Source organism: Helicoverpa zea, chromosome 23, assembly GCF_022581195.2.
Source record: "Helicoverpa zea isolate HzStark_Cry1AcR chromosome 23, ilHelZeax1.1, whole genome shotgun sequence".
Classification (NCBI taxonomy): Eukaryota; Metazoa; Arthropoda; class Insecta; order Lepidoptera; family Noctuidae; genus Helicoverpa; species Helicoverpa zea.
The window spans coordinates 9672865-9695611 of NC_061474.1; the positions used below are offsets into that span (position 1 = coordinate 9672865).

The 22747-nt window shown below is 34.9% G+C and overlaps 1 protein-coding gene across 1 annotated transcript in view; it reads left to right on the forward strand.

Annotated features, from left to right (window-relative positions):
- Positions 1-22747, forward strand: part of LOC124641891 — a 39921-nt gene that overhangs the window by 3130 nt on the left and 14044 nt on the right. Inside the window, exon 2 of the mRNA XM_047180144.1 lies at positions 19228-19908. Within this exon, the coding sequence (XP_047036100.1) occupies positions 19443-19908 (466 nt within the window). The 5' untranslated portion in view covers positions 19228-19442. The remainder of the gene's footprint in view (positions 1-19227; positions 19909-22747) is intronic.

The following is a 22747-nucleotide window of genomic DNA, read 5'->3' on the forward strand; positions in this document are numbered from 1 at the left end:
CGAAGATGTCTGAAGAACTATAAAGTTCAATCGGTCAAGCCTTTCTTTAACCAAATATTTAACTGTTTGCTTTTAACTGCTAACTTCTCTTCGTTTACTATTAACCTACAAACGCACTCAGATTTTACAAGTCTGAGTATAAATATTCATTATAATATTTTCCCACAGTTTTCTAGCATTTGAAAATGGTGTCACCGAAACCTCAAAAAAGTTTTCGACACGTTTATAATTATTTCAGTTTATCTCACGTGGGTGTCGTTGCTATACCGTACACTTGACCACTTCATTTGGATATGGTCAGATTTAGGTATTCCGATATTTATAAACCACTGAGATAAGGGTCACGGAACATCAAGCATTTCATGAAATGCCTATGATATGGCTACTACAGGTATTCTTTTTACTTGCAGAACAAAACTTCTTTGGTAGGAGGTGTTCATGCAAAGAGATGCCACTACAAATAAAAAAAATATATACTACCTCTAACGCATTACTTGTCTTAAGACCCCGAAAATTATACGACACTCGAAGCAAGAAATTGAAATTGCCAAACAAAAATTGAAGCCGAAGCAAGAAATCATTGCCAAGCAAAAATTTAGAGAAATTGCCAATAAAATATTAAGCACAGTTGTAAACACACACTTATCAATGTTTAACTGTAGGCCCACACACAAGAATTTGAATTAAAAAAAATTATTATTATTTGTATGTCTCTTTCTGACCTCGGGACTACAGAGTTCCGGATTTTTGGGAGGCGAACGTGGGGCCGAAGCCAACACGTTGAAGCCCTTTTGAGACAACTTTAATGAAATGGTGACACAAAACCGACGATTATCCCTGTATACACTATAGAAATGTACCCAAGGACAATCCCCGGTTCTGTGCTAAACTATTGCTAACTATGGATGAAAACTGCTTGGGCTATTGTGATGGGATGCTAATGGACTAGGAATGGGGAAACTACGGGAACTATGGCACCTGCCGATGACAATGCATTAAATACATGTTAAAATGGCAGGTGGAGACTCGCCAACTCACTTACTGGGCCCCCGGGAATCAGTCACTGAAAAGCAACAAGAGGGCAACAGGGGCATGAGCGGCTGAGAAGGGTGAGGATACCTCGGCGGACTTTAAACGCAGATCACGCGCTCCCTGTGGGTCCAGCATCACCGGCCCACTCGCCACTTACCACGAGGCACCTACCCTCCGAGCAGGACTAACCTTGCTCTAGCGACTCCACTCTGACCGGCCGATGAAGGCAAGCCAAGAGGCGGGAGACCTATCCCCAGTCATGCTTCACTCCGGCAAGCCGGAGATGGGGGACAGTATACTCTCCCTGGAGCACTCGGATATATAGCCCCGCGGGGTCGCTTCTGACCTCGGGACTACAGAGTCCCGGATTTTTGGAAGGCGAACGTGGGGCCGAAGCCAACACGCTGAAGCCCTTTTGAGACAACTTTAATGAAATGGTAACACAAAACCGACGATTATCCCTGTATACACTATAGAAATGTACCCAAGGACAATCCCCGGTTCTGTGCTAAACTATTGCTAACTATGGATGAAAACTACTTAGGCTATTGTGATGGGATGCTAATGGACTAGGAATGGGGAAACTACGGGAACTATGGCACCTGCCGATGACAATGTATTAAATACATGTTAAAATGGCAGGTGGAGACTCGCCAACTCACTTACTGGGCCCCCGGGAATCAGTCACTGAAAAGCAACAAGAGGGCAACAGGGACATGAGCGGCTGAGAAGGGTGAGGATACCTCGGCGGTATTATTAAGAAGATAGAATTTTTATTCAACCTGTCATCTGTCAGAAAACCAGTTGACCATCTTTATGTATCATAAAATATTATGGAAAGTCCGACCTTGATAATTTTGACTTCGAACTTCGGACACAACCATATGGTTTAAGTTACGTTACCGGTTTTGGAGAAAGTGTCCGAAAATTCGCCCTTATCAGGATATAAGTGAAACTGTTATTTATGGGACATTCGACTTTAAAAGTGGTGGTACAAGGTTGAATTTTGGATGGTTTTCTAAATATGACCGTTTACACCACACCCTTTTAAAAGTGAGATCTGCATATTTCCACGTCTAGGCATAAGTTTACATGTCACACCAAATTGTTCTTATATTTATCTTATTCTTTAAAACTCAAACTACATAGTGATAAACATGTACATATCTACATAAATACTATATAATAATCTCGCGAATATCAGGAACCTCTGGAATCATTCAAAATATTCTATTACAAGGGCTATCTTTTTATCCTAGAACATAATGTAGTTTCCACGGGATGCGTTTACAACCGCGCTGTCAGAAGCTAGTCACTAATATTTGCAGTATTTATCTTCTTCAAATCCTTCTATCTTAACATTTGCTATTAGTATCTGCAATTTACCATTCCTCAATAAATCTAAGGCCTACAATGCGTTGTCGTCACAAGGCATGACTATACCGTGAACAAAGAAGACTCAATACTCGAGAGTACCTGACTCTTCTTATATTCTATTACTTCAAAGTCGACAATTCTTTTATATAAGATCTTTTTGTTTTGTGACCAGTGTCGTAATGTCTTTTGTTTTCAAATCCACGACTTTTCTTCATAATAGAATGTCATTCATCAATGGAAGGTGATTTATTGTCTTCAAGCACGTTTTGGAGAGAAAGTTAAGCCTAATCAATGGATTTTCCGTGAAGATAATTTATTAATGAAATCTTTAAGAAGAGAGGTTTCCCTTAGAAACTAGGCCTCAGAAACACTTTCAATTTTTGGGTTTTGTTTCCAAAAGGTAAAATGGCACTCTATTACTAAGACTTTCCTGTTGGTCTGCCCATATGTAAAAGCTTTGTGCTCTGACCCACATTCTGCAGTTTATGACTAAAAAAAGTATAACAATATAAAACAATTAACAGTTAAGGTAAATTAATTATAATTGTACCATGACATACAAAACTACAAAGTGGAAATCTCATAAACATTAAAAATTTAACTATGAGAATATCATTATTTTCAACTTATCTCTTTTAAACATACTAGTTTCACTAATTCAAAATGCAGATCTTGAAAATTACAACTCAAACATGAAAAGATCGAAAGAGTATAATCTAGAAGATTAAAATTTATCTATATTTTGTTACTGTTATTCTACAAAGTCATTGGTATTAATAAAAATCTACTGTATTTTGTGGTTACAAACAAACCTATTAGTTTTATTGGAATCCACTTCGGAATTGTTCGGTATTTATATTTCATTTGTAATGAGTTACTTTCAAATCACTGATACTGAAGTCCTAAATGTACTTTACAGTTACAGTTACAGCCTTTTTATCGTCCCACTGCTGGGCACAGGCCTCCTCTCTCACGGAGAAGGATTGAGCATTAATCACCACGCTTGCTCAATGCGGGTTGGTGATTTCAGACTATATAGTCCAGGTTTCCTCAAGATGTTTTCCTTCACCTTTTTATCAGCCATTGGTGTCTAAGATATACTTAGAAAGTACATACAAACTTAGAAAAGTTGCATTGGTACTTGCCTGACCTGGATTCGAACCCGCGCCCTCATACTCGAGAGGTTGGTTCTTTGCCCACTAGGCCACCACGACTTTATAAAACTGACTGTATAAATGTACTTTACAATATTGTATTTACCATTCTAACTTTGCCATTGGAATTGGAACATCGTTCTTCAAATACATAACTAGATATCCTGTTCTATGTGATTACTGGCTTGTGGGACCCCCTTGAGTCAGCGCAAAAGCATTCTTTACTTAACACATCCATGCCATTACGATTTAAAGCTGGATTCACCTTCAATAATAGATAGTTGCGTTTGATGAGTAGCGTAAAGCTTGTCTGCTATTGACGGGATGGCATTGTACGTCCTTCGAATATATCCAGGATCCAACCTACATGTTATTTCACTATTTCAAACAATGTCATATTGACATAAGTTATTCTTCTTTCGGTGCCTTTTCATTTCTGAAGGTTGGCCGTCAGTTGTACTCCTCTCTGTCACAATTTATAAGTTGACATGCATTCACATTTGTAAATAGTATCAAAAGTAAATACGTTAGTTCTTTTAAGGTTATGGCACAGTATAGCGGCACCGCAACAGCACGGCTCCACACCATCATTTAAGTTGTCATTCAATTTCAACGGCGAGCAGTCAGCGCGCTTGCCGCTACCACACAACTCGACTCGCCGCCCGCGTGCTGCAAGCGAGCTGACCTCATGCGTACAGCGCGCCGACGGCGTGCTAATTACGCGCCGACTCCGAGCCGGTAGCGAAACAACGTCATTGCGTCGTGTTCAATCATAACTGTCTTAAAATAATATTGAGTTTGCGGTGACAGCAAGCTTACACCTCGCGGCCGGCGCGCGGACGGCGCGCGGACGGCGAGCTTGCACCTTGCGGACAACGCGTAGTCAGCGCGCTGGCAGCTAGCCGTAGTCTAAATTCGAGGCGACGCCGTGCTGCAGCCATGCTGTTGCGGTGCTGCTATAATGTGCCATGTCCCTTAGTGTCATCATCATCATCATCCTTTATATCAGAAACCTTAAACACTAGGCATAATAATATTGCGTAAATTTTTATCACCGAAATCTGTCTTACTCTTATTTTCATTTGTCCACTAAACCGTTTTGGATACTTTCACTGAGTTATGCTGTAACCCGTTATCTGATATTCGTTCAACTGGTTTCGTATTAACCGTTGGACTTTAGTTTACTTGTTTTGTAAAATTCTTGATTTAAAGTATGACAATGTCTCATATTTTGAGCTGTAAAATTAAATGATTGAAACATACCAATGTTCAAATGTGTTATGAAAATGTGTTAAAATGTCTTATGACTCGGTAACTCTTTTGAACAAGTTTTCGTTACTAAAATTGACAGATATTGGTAAAAAATTTTAATGTCTACTTTCTCTTCCAATATCAATTTCCTGATGAATGAATAGGAGTTATTTATTTTTGTTTACCTTAGATATTTCGTGAATTCATATAATTTATTGAATAACGTAGACACTGCGTAATAATTACTTCATATATGTATTTATAAATAGCATCGTAAATATTTAACAACTTTCTCCAATGACACTTGAACTGACTAAAATGAATAAAATACTGAACAATCTTTTTTATCGAATTTATTGAAGATGAATCCTTCGATTTATTGCTTTTAGGCCTTGACACGATACACGTTATTTTCAATCCTTATACACCACATACTTTATATCATTTAGGACCCAACTTTCTTCAACTTTCGCAGGGACCTTGGACTTTGTTTTTTTCGTTTCCAATTCTTTAGGTAACGTAACGATTTTAAAAGTATTGAGTAATAACTTTCACATGAGGTCTAGAGCACGCTAAGTGATAATATTGAAACATTGTAACCGAGTGACGTAAAATGTGTGTAAAAAATCTCAAATATTAAACTTTGTAAACACATAATAGACATGGGTAATCTTTCGTTATAGGTATTTTAATGGGAAACCAAGGTGATATAGAAAAGCAAGTGGATAGAAGGACTGGAACATATAATATAAGAATTGATTATGATATGATGTAACAACAATTAAATAATAATATGACGTCTGCGAAAAACATGGAAGAGGAAACTGTTTTACTCCATCTCCTAATTTATATCAAAAACAATAAAGAAAACGGCTTTACAGCCCTCATATAAGTAAAAATCAACACTACAAAAGTGGAAATCCCTCAAGCCAACACAAAACAACGTGGGAAAAAAGTGCGTACTTTAAATAACATGCAAAGTAACCAGCGGTCATGAACTTTGTTTTATAATACTTAATAACGACAGAAGCCATCAGTATCCCATCAGATTCTCATACACACTAGTTCTAAGAAAGTAGATGATCTGAATAATAAGCTACTACTAGACGCTTTTACTTTCAAGTTTAAACTAATGAAGAAAAGTGAAAAACGATAAATTGCTAGGTTTCTTTGATAACTCCGACGCCTGCACTTGCTTCAATTACAGTATGCTTATGTTAACTATGTAGTTAAGAAACAACCACGTCAATAAAATAACGATTAAAACGACACTGATGAGGAGACGACTTTCAATAAGACACTGATGAGGTAGTTACTAATAGATTAAAAGAGTTACCTTAAAAAATGATCACGATGGGTCACGGTCAATCAACGCTTGTCAAAATTGAACAAACCGAATTGCATTAAACTATGCATAACATTATTTCACGCATTATTTCACCAAGCTTTATTAAAATTTCATCACAGTTCATTGACACTAATAATTTTTTTAACTAAGATTTTTTAGATATTTCCTGGACTACCACCTCCTGCAGCCGGATGGAAAGTAGATAACATCCTTTCTAGAGCCAAGAGCCCGAGAAAAGTTTGTACATAAGAGTATCTGTTTACCAAATCATTTCTTTAAATCAGTTGGCATTAAAGCGCTTCAGACAAGACAGACATAGGTTAATACCTAACCGCCGATAAAGGTGCTTAGAATCTACCTACTAAAGACTTCAATAAATATGAAAAAGTCTTCAAAACAATAATTTGATCTTATAAAAGAAGAATATAATTCAAATACTAAAAAAGACAAACCCATAGCCAAGCAAATCAAAACCAGGATTTGACCTACAAATACTTCAGAACCAGAGTTTGGTGATAATGACAAAACACACAAACTAATGAATGTTTGTGTACTAACTTTCGCAGTGAAAGTTAAAGTGCACATGGGTATTGGACTTCACTAAGTTTTGTGAATGGCCAATGGTCAGTATATTTCCATTGATACAGGTGCTAACGTATTTGTGCTACTACGTTTAAATGATGGGGCTTTTAATATTCCAAATGTATATCGGTAATTTGGGTCAAACTCGTGATGGTTTTGTCTTGAAGACGATGTTTTAAAGTTGAAGATCCTTATTACCTGCCTAGCCTTTTCCTAAATATTTAGGGTTGTATTCCAAGAGAGTTCCTAAACTAACATCACAGATTCTTAATATGATAGGGGCAAAGCTCGAATAAATACATTAATTAAAACAAAATAGTAAAGATATTTAAACCAATGATATTCTCACAAAATGAAATACAAAAACGAAAGCTAAACACAAACAACTCTTCCAAAAAATTAAAAATAGCACACAATTTAACATACTAAAAAACAAAAAAAATATGCACATAATAATAATTACAGAGCAATCAGAGCAGAACATATCAATAAATCACTCACACATCATCCAGAAATACGTAAATCTTTGGACGTGCGCACTGTTATATAGTTAGGTGATTTGGAATAAAAGGTCCAATTTCCAAATATTAGGTATATTAGAATTTTCTGCAGTAAAACACAAATGAGTACATAAAACGTCACTGGTAAATGTCACTGCATGAGAGATACACTGGATAAGATAAAGTCACTGGATGAGAAAGTCACTGGATGAGAGAGTCACTGGATGAGAGAGTCACTGGATGAGAGAGTCACTGGATGAAAGAGTCACTGGATGAGAGAGTCACTGGATGAACGACTGGTTAGATCGGATTATTAATTAGTACTGCCCGCTGTCTCACGGGATGACAAACATCGCGCTGGGTGGTCTCTCACACATGCTTAAAGTGCATACAGTGTATAACAGCCCCCGAGGGTAAGACTAAACTTCACCTGAAGAGTGAAGTTTACGTTTATGATGTCCGGATTTTAGGTGCAGGAATTTCAGTAGAGTCGGCAATTTCTAAAGGTTCCTCATTTTTATCAATATTCTTCTTGTTTTTCTTATCTGTCATACGGTGACATTTGCCTGATCTGATACACTTATATAATAAGTATAGGGTTAAGATTAAAACTACGATACTAATTAAAATAGTAGTATAACAATAATATTCACTGTATAAAACTATATGTGGTTTTTCAGTTATTCTGTCTAAACCTTTTATAATAAGGCTTGTTGCTTTAGTATGTTCTGCCATAACAGAATCAAGATTAACATTTTTTAAATTCAATTTTGGAATATTTTGTTTAAGTTTATTGAATGTTACATTATTACAGCATGAATCGTTTATCAAATTAAAATTTGAGTTTATTTGTTGCATTCTAATAATTTTAGTAACCTTTGGAATTAACCTTAACTCTTTATAATATGCTATACAATGTCTCGGGATACTCAGTATACCTGTGCCTGAAATAGTTGTTTCTGTGTTACTTAGATTGTGACAGTCAATTAACAATTTGGAAGGTTTGTTTATTACATATATCCACTTATTATTATTCAATCTTTGCCAAATTTCATAATTACCTTGTAAGAATTTGGTTTCACATTGATTCGGCACACAAATTAGGGCCTTTGAAATTATTTCCGATTCGCAGATCGGAGTTACGGAACTAGAATAAGTATCTAATGTTTCACATATATAATACGAGCTATATAAAACTTTACAATTAGTTAAACTATCTAGCTTACAATAAGACGATAAATCCTTAGTTATTCCTAAATATTTAGTAGAGGGCACTATTGTAGAAAACGTGTTATTTGTGAGTGTTACAGGAAATGGGATACAATTATATAAATTAAAATCTTTGGCTGTTACAAGGGGAACCCTCAAAACAAAAACAATTTTATCATCTTTAAAGTAACAAGCAATTTCAGATACATTAATTAATAGGTAAATATTTTCTAAAGATAGACTAACAGGAAATTGATTATAGTCAGCCAGAAATCTATAATTTTCAGCCAATTCGGAAAATAATTGCTTAGGGGTGATAATAGAAGGAAATAAAATATTTGATTTACTAAACATAATGCCATTAATAATATCTTCTAACTTAAAGGACAGTGCTAATAAACTTCCCTCTAACATGTTTACAATTTCATTTAATTTAGCTCGTAACAACAAGTTACCTGATAACGAAGTTACATTCAACAAATGACGCGACAATAATTCAACAGCACTATTTAAACGTTGTTCATTTATAGTAATATTTTTTGTAATTTCTTTAATGGAAGACAGAGTTGAAGTGGTAATTAGAATATTTTCTTTTATCAATCTAGACAATTGGGTTTGATCCTTTTCGACAGTTTGAATAGCATTGCTGTATCTTATGGCGTCTTCTTCATCCATTACACCAAAAGGTGTTTGAACACTGTACCGATACCACCAAACCAGGCTGATCTTTTAGATCGATTATCAATCAAATAAGAAATTGATTCAAAATCGCGTAATATGTCTTGGTACCGAGTAGATAAAGGTTGGAGCAAGTTCAGACATTCGATATCAGTAAACAACTTACTTTGTTTACATAAGCGCTTGGAGGAGTCTATCACACCGTACAGATTGTTAATATGTGGTCGTATAAAAGAAATATCAGAAGGTATAATAACGCTAAGATAACCATCTATTATTTTTAGAGAACCAACAGGGTCGAAGTATATACCGGGGCTATTCACAGTGGGTTGGATGAAGGGTTCTTGTGCCAGGGATAGTGAACTGTAATAAAACATTAAGTACATTATAATAATATTCTAAATAAGACTTGAAGGTTTTAACACTAAGACATTAAGTTACGGTTCACAACGACGGGCAAGTTTAACTTCGTCATAATGATGAGTCACGTGACGTCTGTTTATGAGCAACGTTAGGTTATTTTTACCGTTTATTTTTACAACTTTGTAAGGACCTTTCCATATGGGAGATAAGGCCTTACGCAGCCTGAGATGGTTCTTTAAATAAACAAAATCGCCAACATGATACTTTACAGGACGAGTGCGGGTATCGTAATAAGCTTTGGAAGACTCTTTGGACTTTGTTATGTTTTCAATTGCCTTATCTCTTGCATATTTAAGACGATGTTGTAACATTCTAACATAGTCTGGATAAGTGACGTGTGGGACTGGTTCATATATGGAATTAGGTATGTATGGTTTGTGGCCAAAGATCAATTCATATGGTGAAAAATTAGTTGTTGTATGAATTGCTGTATTATATGCCAACATAGCAGTGTATACATATCTAGCCCAATTATTTTGATTTTCGGAAACATAAGATTTTAAATATTCTTTAAGAGTAGAGTGGCTGCGCTCTAAAGCACCTTGAGTCTGAGGGTGGTATGCGGAAGAAAACAATTGCTTTATTTTTAAGAAGGAACAGGTCATTTTGAATAGTTGCGCTGTGAAATTGGTACCCTGATCTGTTAGTATAGTCTTAGGAATGCCAAACAAGGATATGAAATGAACTAGGCATTCGCTGGTCTCTTCAGCAGTGGCATTTTTAATAGGATAAGCTACAGAATACTTTGTTAAATCGTCTTGAAGAGTGAGTATGTATTTAAGGTTTCCTGGACTTGAATCTGGAAGCGGGCCAACAATATCAAGGGATAATCTTTCAAAAGGCGCTGTGGACGTAGTTGTAATCTGCATGGGTGCCCTGTTTGTTTTTCGTAAGGCTTTATTTTGTTGACATAAAACACAAGTCTTGACGTAATTTTCTATGTCTCTGCGCATTTCTTTCCAGTAATACTGTTCTCTAATTTTATTGTACATCCGGGTGGATCCAAGATGTCCTGCGACAGGGATATCGTGGTTTTCTCTAAGAATTTTATTTATTTCACTAGGGCTCGGATAATATATCTTATTACAATAAATATGGACTTGTATTCCAGTATTATTAAACAGATACGTTAGCATATTATAGATTTTGACATAAACGTGCCTATCAAAAGGATTTTTAAAATCGGTTATACTTATTTGAGTTATAGAATCATTATTGGATACTAAGTGATTCCTAAGGTTTTGTAAGGACTCGAATATTTCGCCGTAAGTGCAGGTGTCAAAATGGTGCACTTTGGTGAACAAGAAATAATAAATTTTATTATTATCTGAAAATGATTTATATGAATATAGAGTTCTTTCAGAGTTAAAAATCGTTTCAGAGTTTTCTACGTTTGACAAGACATCTTGAACATAGGGTATGGAGTAGTCTAGATCTAATGATGTGGGAATTATTAGAATTTTATTTTTGCTTTTTAATAAACTATCGTTGTGTTCAACTATTATAGTGTTATACTGTGCGGTTAGAGAAGTTTTTAAGAATTTTGAATATGTTTCATCAAGATAAGGTATTGCATTTCTGTGATTACTAGTAGAGGGTTGAAGAGGGGAAGGCGTACAGTCCAGTGAACTAGGGTCCGTTAATTCACCTTTAGGGTCATTTTGATTTATAGGGTTCACAGGATAACGAGAGAGGGCGTCAGCTGCGGAATTTAGTTTGCCTTTTCGATAGATAATTTCATACTCGAACTCTTCAAGTTGAAGACGCCAACGTTGTAATTTACTACTAGGATCAGTATGATTAAACAGCCATTTTAATGGCCGATGGTCGGTTATTATATAAAATTTTCGGCCAAATAGGTAAGGTCTGAAAGTTTTACAACCCCAAACTATAGCAAAAAGTTCTTTCTCAGTAGTGCTATAGTTTGTCTCGTTTTTATTCAAGGTTCTGGATGCATAAGCTATAGGATGGTCCTTACCTACTGGGCCTTGAGAGAGTATTGCTGATATGGCATAATTGGATGCATCACAAGTAAGTGTAAAAGGTTTTGTAAAGTCTGGGTATATGAGGACAGGAGCAGTGACTAGTTTATTTTTAAGGGTCTCAAAGGCCAATTGCTGTTCGTTGGACCAAATAAAAGAATTATCTTTTTTGAGAAGAAGTGTAAGGGGTTTTGATAATTTTGAAAACTCGGGAATAAAACGTCTGTAGTAGGATATTAGACCTAAAAAGGATTTTATGTCTTTTGGACATTTTGGAATTGGAAAGTCTTGAACAGATTTAACTTTATTAGGATCTGGTTTTACACCGTTTTCGGTAATAATATGTCCAAGGTAGCCTACTTCTTTCCGTAAGAATTCGCATTTATCAGCTTGTAATTTTAGATTAAAGTCACGGAGTTTTTGGAAAACAGCGGTCAAATTATTTATATGTTGCATTAAATCATAAGAATATATTACTATATCGTCTAAATAAACGAAACACCTTTCACCTTGAAGGCCCGTCAAGACATTGTTCATTAAGCGTTGGAAAGTTGATGGTGCATTTTTCAGACCAAACGGCATTCTTGTAAATTCAAAGTGTCCTTGGGGAACATTAAATGCGGTTTTACAGGCGTCTTGGGGAGCCATTTTGATCTGATGAAATCCTGAAACGAGGTCAAGAGTTGAGAAATATTTGGAATTTCCTAATTGATCTAAAATTTCGACAATATTAGGAATGGGGTAGGTTTCTCCAATCGTATTATCATTTAATTTCCTATAATCAATGACAATACGCCATTTTTTCTGGCCCGATGCATCAATTTTTTTTGGAACTACCCATATTGGAGAAGACCAAGGTGAAACAGAAGGTTGGATTATTTTCTGATCTAACATCTTTTGAATTTGTGAGTTAACTTCTTGTTTGTGTATTTCAGGAAAACGGTAGGACTTAACATTAATTGGGTGATCTGATGAAGTTCGAATTTCATGTTGAATGGCGTCAGTTGACGTCAGCTGATCGCCTGGTAAGTGAAATATATCGGAATATCTTGAACATACTTCATAAAGGGCTTCAACTTCTTCAGAATTTAGGTGGGAGACGCGGAGGAGTTTGAGAACTTCTTGAGTTCTATTCAAGCAAGATTTATTTGAATTATTTGGTTGGAAAGGGTCGTGATCGACGGGGTGTAAGGTAAGTTGAAGATTCGACTTCAGCGTAATAGGTTCCTCAGAAGCGTTCAAAATTGTGAGGTTTATCCTATTGTTTTCTTTAACTTTAACTAAACAGTTTGCTATAAAAAGAGTATCACTGATATGTTGATCTAGGATAAGACCTTCTTTTAATTCAGGGTTCGTGACCGTACATTCTACAATCATTTCTGAACGAGCCGGAATATGATAAGTAGGGTCAGTTAAGTTTAATTTTATTTTATTATTTTCTAGGTGAAGTATTTGCTGATTATAATCAATAAAGCATTGAAAACGGGTAAATAAATCATTTCCTATAATACCGTCATAGTTAAGATGAATATTTTCAACAACATGGAAATTGAAAGAAATTGACTCTTTCCCAAATATAAGACTTAGATCAAAACTGCCTAAGGTTGGTACTGTATCTTCAGTATTATCTATGCCCTTTAATTTAATTATGTTGTTTTTTAGGGTAAGATTAGAATAAGATTGGATGGAAGATTTTCGGATGAGACAAACAGAAGACCCGGTATCGACAAGTAACGTAAGTGGTTTGTTGGAAACACATGTCTGGACAATAACATGAGGTAAGGATACTTTAGTAGGTTTGCAGGATATTTCATATATTACATTATCTTTATTAAGGACACTTGCTTGGGGCTGGTTACCCTTGTGGTCCTTGGATATAGAAGATTGGACGCTTATTTGGGGCTGGCTACCCTTGTGGTCCTTGGATATAGAAGATTGGACGCTTATTTGGGGCTGGCTACCCTTGTGGTCCTTGGATATAGGGGAGGTGTCGTTGTTATTAATGGGTCTAGCAGAAAATTGTGATTTGGGTCTCACGAGACACCTCCGTGAGCCCATTATTCGTTTAAATCATTATTATTTGAGTAGTCATGACTATAGTGTTTGATTTCATCTTCGTCATTTACGTTTGGGTGATTTTCGGGATTATATTCAGTATGATCTTTGATCATGTAATTTACATGAGCGGGTCCCGGTTTTGGGTAGTTTTGACTTGAGGCTGGCTGTGCCGTTTGTGGAACCCTAAATCTATTATTGTTATACTCACGTTTTTTACAGACTTCAAGAGTATGACCTTGAGCTTTACAGTAGCGACAGAACAACCCTTGATAATTTTGAGCCATAGGTCTATGCGATTGAGGTTTAGTGTTTACATTGTTTATAGCAGGTCTAAAGGTATAGTGTGGTTTTTGGACATAGTTAGATACTTGAGAATTTCGTTTGTATAGCGAATTTAATATTTTTTCTTCGGAAATGGCTAAGTTTATAGCTTCATTGAGGTTAGAAGGGTTTTTACCACGGACTAAGTTTGAGATGTTAGATTTAAGGCCAAGTAAGAAAGTATGAAGAGCCAGTTCTTCCATAGCTGCTGTACGACCCGCTAGTTCTGATTTTTTCTTATTAGATAAGGTCACTTCAGTTAATAATTTAGAGAGGCATGTTTCAACGCGCAATGAAAATTGATGAACTTGTTCGCTGGTTTGTTGACGACATTCCTGCAAATCGGTTAAAAGATGAGAATAATGCTTCCTTTCGCCAAATTGTGTCTTTAAAAACTCACGCAATTGATCCCACGATTCGTATTCTTTTATAGATACAGCAGTTTCAGCTTTACCTTCTAGTTGAGAAAGGATATATTTGAATAATATTTTTTTTTGTTCTGCCGTAGCTAATTCAAATGCATTATCACAATTATTTATGAATGAATTTAATTTGTCACGTGAGCCATCAAAAGTTTTTATGAATTTAAATAATGTACTTATTTGGATAGTTTCACCCTTTTCTTGTTTCAATTGCGGATTTGTAGCCATGTTTATAGCAAATATTTAATTTAATAAAGTGAAGGTAATTTTATTTAATAAAGAGTAATATATAGTACGGTGTAACAGGCGGCCACCTAAGTCGCTGTCTGTTATTCGCAAAACTCTGTGTCAGCAGTTGCTATGTGGTATCGGTATGCAGGTGTGCGATGAGCGACGAAGCTTCTTAGAATTGACAATAATAACTGTGAGAAAGTTATGTTAAATAATATGTTGTAATAAAAGTGACAATAATGTAAATGTTATAATTTTGAAATTTAATAGTTGTTCAAACGAGGTGATGGAAGTTTCACTCGGATCACGAAGTTTCACTCGGATCACGCACTTGCACTTGCACTATAACCACTTTATAAATCACTTTATAGTTACTTACAGGAACGCGAAGAAAATGTACAGGAACATGGTTTTCTTTGCAGGAACGGCCACGACGAGCACTTTCACGATCAGAGAAGTATGCTTGGAGACGAACCAGGGATACCTTGTATCCCGCTACGCTGCCACCAGATTTGTTATATAGTTAGGTGATTTGGAATAAAAGGTCCAATTTCCAAATATTAGGTATATTAGAATTTTCTGCAGTAAAACACAAATGAGTACATAAAACGTCACTGGTAAATGTCACTGCATGAGAGATACACTGGATAAGATAAAGTCACTGGATGAGAAAGTCACTGGATGAGAGAGTCACTGGATGAGAGAGTCACTGGATGAGAGAGTCACTGGATGAAAGAGTCACTGGATGAGAGAGTCACTGGATGAACGACTGGTTAGATCGGATTATTAATTAGTACTGCCCGCTGTCTCACGGGATGACAAACATCGCGCTGGGTGGTCTCTCACACATGCTTAAAGTGCATACAGTGTATAACAGCACGCGTCGAAAGCGGAACGGATGACAGCTGTGAAATAAGTTGGAGTTGGTCGCTGTTGCTCTGTTGTTCCGTGAATAATTTCTGATTTGTGGTGCTAATTTGATTTTACCTTGTAAACTTGAAGTAACTTTAATTTTAGAGCAGCTGATATTGACTTGTCCTGAAATTAAATTAAAGATCGTAATATTGCCCCCCTATATTATATTTGGGGGGATTGAGTGAAATTTTGAGCCTATCATTCAAGTTTTTACAATTTCTCCGATCCGAAAGAATCGTACCTGCTGAAAATAAGAAATTGATCTTAAGACACACAGTATGCTTGACGCACGCTGCAGTAGATTGTAAATTCAAAAATATTACTTACTTATAGGTCTATAGACGTTCTATAATGTCACAATGAATCCTACAAAATATGACTAACATGTCCTTATACTTATCGGAAGGGAGAACCGGCACAATTCTTTTTAAAAGTGTGTCTGTTGGCCATATGGCAACCAGTTTATAGATAATTTTCCTTCACGCATGTATGAAGCTAGGAGCTATGGATATTCTATGGTTTGTTATGGTAGTAGAATATACTATTATAATATACAACTTACAATATTATTCTCGAAATTCTCTGTAAAATTAAGTAAGCGTCATTAGCTGTGTGATTTTTATCTTTTAAGTTACGATGTATTATTAGGTTTACTTTCAAAGTTATATTTTTGTTTGAATAATAAGCCACTGATATAATCTTTATTAATGAGTTTTCACTTTTTTGAAAGGTTTCTGAAAAGTGCTCACTGTTTGCATGTCTTCATATTTTTTTTTTGTTTTACATGACTTTCCACTGACTTACACAATGCATTATATTATTATCAGTACCTACATCCATCTTAAACCCTTAAACGTTTTATTATATCCTACCAAAAAAGGTATTAAAAAGCTATTCAAACTTTATCCTCAATGAATCTGAAACACGCACACAACTGCATTCTGGCTTTAGAGTCTTTAACTTCCGAAACTTTTCCATAGCAAACAAATTTTTACTTTCTCCACCTTAACCATAAGATAGTGGAAACCCCCATTGGTTTGACATCAATGGTTTAATTAGTAGTCAAGACGTTCATAGCCAAGAAGGTTATACGTGGTTTGAATTTGGGAGTGGCAATGCTAGTTCCGGGCCTAAAGATTGCCCAACAGTGTTGCAAGACAAGAATTATAATTATGATGCAGTTGTAGATCAGGAGTTTAATGACGATTAAATAGTAGATCAAGTGGAGCTTTGATGTGTAAGTTATTTGCTTATTAAGCAATAGGGAGATCTGGTAAGATATTTTTACTTGGAGAGGAAATTAATGATCGAAAATTAAATGCAGCAGCAGTCAAAATACCCCGACATGAGTACTGTTTGATGATCAACTAATTACATAATTCAATGATCCAAAACATTGGTAACTGATAATGTTCTTCAAAAGATTTTTTACATTACAGCAGCTCTTATCTAGTTTAAACTATGAATAAACATGATGATAATTATAAACAGTTATGGAACAAACAAAGAAAAAGCCATACTTTTTCCTATGACGGAATGTGTTGAAGAACCTACGGTAAAATTAATTGCATTTTCATTAGTTTCTGGTCTAATTATTGTTTTACTAAAGTAATTAGATTAGTGGTATCAGCTGGAATACACGTGGTTTTAAAAGTGTGGTTTCCACTTGTCTGTTCCAGTCTCTTTGATAACAATGGTGTGGCTAACCATTACTTCACCATCACCTTTCTTATATGGACCAGAAATGACAAAGTTTCTGTCATGAGAACTATAATATTAATATTGCCGTCCAGCCCGATTCGTGCCTCGGCGGCTATTCTCTCTAAGGAGTTTAGTTAGCAGGACATAATAACATTGTAGTGCTTGACACAGGCGCAGTCTCAAAGCCCAATAAGACAAAAATCTGACAGCTATCTTGATTACGTGATTTCTGATGCATGGGTGTATCAATCACCAATTTTATAATATAGTTGCAATATCTGATTACTAGACCAACGCGGCATTCAAGGTATAAGAGTACGAGTACAAGAAAAAAACACAAATTGGCGTGAGACAATAATCTGAATCTAAAATACATTTTCATTATAATCTACGAAGCTAATCAAATCATCGTGGTAATGCTATGTAATTTGTTTCAACACGCGTGCAAATTACTGGATAAGCATGTCCAGTTAGCGAATGACCGCTACAGAGATTCAGAGATTTCTTAGCCTTTGGCTTGTTGTAAATCGTTATAGACTTCTAAAATGTGTTGTCTCTCTTAGGTTTAGTTTGCTGTTTAAGATGATGAATCATCAATTTATCATCAAATCTATTTGACCTAGGTATGTATAGTTCGATCTCATGGTTTGCATTAATTTACACCAAAATCATCATCATCATCATCTCATGATGGCCATAGTAGATTCGGGTTCAATTATTATAATAATATTATTATATAAGCAAGCATGTTTGATGAGAGTATAAGGAAAACGGCAGTCATAAAAATGCCGCATCCACACAAACATCGTCATGGGTCTTGTACCTTACTTTTATGGACAGAAGTCTCATTCCTCTCAGCCTGTTTCAATACCTTGTAGGAACTAGTAATTCTAGTTTAGAGCTAAAGGGATATCAAATTACGTACCGGACATCGTTTTATCAATGTACTAGTGACCTTCTAGTGCTAATATAGTTTCTTGAAGTTCTTCTACGTCACATGTGGCGTCATTTATTTAGTTTTTTTCGTTTATATGAACTCTGTTTACTATCCCTGCAAGCTTTTCTACATTTCCTCTTATTCTTAGCTTTCATATGTCCAGTCTTAAATTTTAGTCTATTTTTTTGCCATATTTCATTAATATCAATCAATAAAGCTTTCGTCACCGCTTTCTTTTTTGTAATATCAGCAAAGATTGTTCTTATTGTGAGTCTATTTAAGTTTTAATTTGCATTATTTTCTTGAGTATGGTCAGTTTTGAAATTGACATGCTTTCTGGTTTTCTAGTACAAATAAAAAATATACGTTTTGTGATTCATTACGACAGTCTAGGTTTTTGACCTAGGAAGAGAAACCATACTCAAGTTGGATAATTTACAAACGCTGTTTTTTTTGTTCAGCTCATTACAATACTACATAACTCAAAGCACATATTATTAGTCGCTTCAATGACTTGATAACCATAATATTATAGAAACCATGAAACCATCGTAACATTATTAGTGTCAAAAACAATACATCTCTTACTTAACAAGCCATGACCAATTTAATGGGATGAACAAAATCATATATTCCCGAAGACTTCAAACTTTCTCTTGAGTACTAATACAGAGAAACAGCTTTCCAAAATGTTGTGTGAATTTAAAGTACGAAATTTTAACTTGATATGATACAAATCTTGAGTAACACTTGACTTGCATACATTAATATTATTAACATGTTCAAGAAATAAAATAATTCCAAGTATCAAATCAATTTAAGTAATCTCAATCTATGTTTTGATGAAGATTAATTGATGTACAATTGCTTTATACTTAACTACCTTCGGACCACAAAATAGCTTTCTACCACTGTTAGTTATTTTTGGATCAGTAATTTCAGGTTTTTTCCTATCAAACAAAATCTTTCACTTTTATGACTATAGTAAAGATAGAGATAATTCAATTTAATCACTTGTAAAGTTCAAACCAAATAATACCCCATCCATTATAAAAATCCACATTTCAGTCACACACCGTCAACTCATATCACTTCTGCTGTTACAGATAGAGCACGAGATAAACGCAGATCAACAAATCAGATTATTCTCTAACCTGTCAACAAGACACTGATGGGGAAACTTTCGACAATTACTATCCCCGAAACTTTAGAAGAATGGAATCACTTTGCGTAGACGAACTCCGGTGTACCAGCAGATCAAACATGTACGCGAAATAAACCCGTTAGTGACAAACAGACAGAAAACAGTAATGATCTGAAAATGCCTGAACGCTATGAAGAGAAGATTAAACACAAGATGGGAATCAATACTATAGCAAAGTTTCTAGTTATAATATTACTTAGTGTTAAACACATTCAGTGCAGTGACAATGACGATTTTTCGAAACGAATGAAAATTATAGAAAATTTATCTGGAAGGTACTTTAGTGACGTTTATCAAAATGGTACTTTTAGAACTGGTAATGTACTGTGGGACAATATTTTGAATAAGTGTACGGCTAAGCCTACAGTGAGTTGTTTGCAGAAAAATGTTTATTCATACCTAGATGATAGACTGGGTATGAACGGTGATGTGGAAGTGACTAGTGGTGTGTGTTTCAAGAAAAATAGTGTCGACATTAACAAATATAGTAAAGAAGCTAATACTATCTACCTCACTGGTAACAAGGATGATGATAAAGGGAGGTACTTGGAAGAAGAAAACGAAATCGAGGATACTGAACCTGGTAAGTGTGTCACAATATGTATCTTTAAAAGTAAATTTCGAATCGAAGGAGAGAGAGTACCATAAATGAAATTAGTAACCAAATGTGGTGTAATCCTAAGGGACAGTTTAGAACATGATTGTCTAATAATAACTTAGACTATGAGGTTTCTGAATGACATGAATACTTGATAATTGAAAGGATAATAAGCAATGCAAATGCTGACTATCTTCTAAGAATTACTAATTTGATGTATATTACCTAGGAGTAGTAATTTCAAATGTAAATAAAGACTGTCTAGACAAACATTAGTCATAAACAGATTATTCCATCAATGCAAAAAATAATTTCTAACTGAGGAAAATGAGGTATAATTTAGTGCAGTTTATTTTTAAAACAGGAGTTATCTTTAAAATTTATTATGACAGCTGCATAATCAGCAACAAGTTTCTGTCATAAATTAACTTTAATTCAACTTAAACTTTTACGTGAGATAATCTTAAGTTACTAAAATTATAAATCCTTAAATAATTCTGTCTGACAGGATTGCAAATTACAACGCTTGAATTTATTCAGATAAGAATATTAATGATCTTTACGAAATAGACTTAGAAATTTTTGAATGGTGAAAAATCATTCAGTCAGTTAGTCATAAGAAAGTGATAAAAGATAGGATTAAGAGCAAAACCCTGGGATAAGGGCAGGAAGATGATGATGACAGTTTGCATGAGAATTCAAATCACACTTTGATAATTCTGGTAAATAATAAACACACTTAATAGTGATGAAGCAGGATGCACCTTTGCTTAAGAGGACGCGACCAACTTTTAATATTATAATAACACCGATGACATTAGAGATTATGATTGACGGGTGATTCACGATGATTAATGAAGGCTCAGAACTTATTGAAGAAAATACTCATTCAAGTGTCCATTATGATGTCCTTACTAATGTTATTAAGAGTAAATTAAGAGTAAAATACATAGTTTAACACATTAACGCATTTGTGGGAATTCCTGAACTTGAATCTTGGGAAAATACAGTTCTTATCGGAGTGCATGAAGAAGTCTCGCAGGGTGGGCACAATTGGTAGAAAGAAAATCAGTTGGACATTATATAATCAGTAATTGTAACCACGTTCGAACATAATGTGCCAATAAACAAAGAAAAACAGGCTGACGATACAAACATAAATAATGATTTCTCTAAGTAACCTACAGACATATTGTAGACATCATTGAGACTTGAGGAAATCCACATTGGCGGTGAAAACGCATTTGCTTATTCAAACAATGAGCCATTCTTGTCGCGATATTGTGTCAACATCCAGTCTAAGTTGAGCTATGGTTGTGAAGATAATGTTCTAGATGTTAGACTGGTTGGGTGGGACTTTCGTTACGGTATTAAGACAATGTTTTATTTAATGTGATTAGTAAATCTTGTGTTTCTGTGTCAGCGTGTGTGCTTGTTGACCTTGGACAACATTTCTTGACTATGCATTATTTTATGTAAAGTTTCCAAGAAGGATTTGCAATAAATTATGTCTTAATACATCTTATTACATCTCTACTCTTGACAGATTTATCTATCATCTTCTATGTCACCACGCGACAAGGCATAAGGCGAAGATGATTCAATGAGTTGGACTCCAGTTTTTGATTAGCTAGAACTGATTGTCTGCATTGTACGAGTATTTCATATCAAGGTGTAAAGAAACTTAAAATAATAAGCTTTATAAACAAAAAAAAAATATATTGACAAAATGCAAGCAACGCACGAATCAGGCAAAGCAAATAACTCTCTATTCACACTCCTCGAAGCAATATTTTCTAAGCAAAGTGTAAAATCATCTCAGATCTGTGAACTTTCTGTTTCCGTCTAACTTGAGCCGGTGTCAATGACATTGCTTAAAGACCAACTTGAACTTGAAGTGAAGTGACTAGCCTTCACTTTAATCTGTAATACTAATTAGTTAGTGCTAAATATGTGAGGAATAAATGAATAAAGAAAAATATGAGACGAGAAGTTGTAGATAAATAAATAAAATATTTAATGCAAATGATAAAGAGGTTTGACGAATAAACATGAAGGGATGTATGAATATGCAATTGATATAATATAGTTAAATGACAATATACCTAATAATATCAATGAGAAAATCTAAATATGATTGAAGAGCGATTTCATTGCAACCTGTTTCTAATTTGTGAAGTATTGGAAATAATGATGGCAATGAAGATAAAAATGAATTAATTCTGGATTAAATTCTCCTATGAAAAACTATTGCTTATAAGTGTTAAAATCTCCACTAAGATCACAACTTAATATCAAAATAAAGAACACAACTATTATAAATAATAACAATACAACATAATAAAAGCATGTCTTTAATAAAAACAAACGAGCAATTACCCATTGTGTGTCAAATCTGACAAAGTATGTGGTTATGGGGGCTGCCCATACGCAAGTCATGTGCCACCGACCATGGAAATATGGTTTTTGGAACTACAAACTGCACATTTGGATCAAATTCAAGGTCACGAGAATTCGTTTTATAAAGTTATATAGCATTCTGAACTCGACATTTTGGAAACTTTTTGGGATTATGTAGAAACTTAGCAGTTATCAAATCATTCCTTTCTTCTTCTATATTAGAAGGATTATCACCGAATTTTCTAATATCGACTTCTCTAATTGAAATGTAGATAATATCTCCTTTCATTCCTTCCCAGTTTTTTAAAATTTATAGAAGTAATCTTTACCTACTAGTTTTACAGTAAAAGTAAAAAACTTTTAACACTTTCGTATTTTAATTATTTGCAATGATTATGCAGGCCGTAGGTAATTATAGTTCATT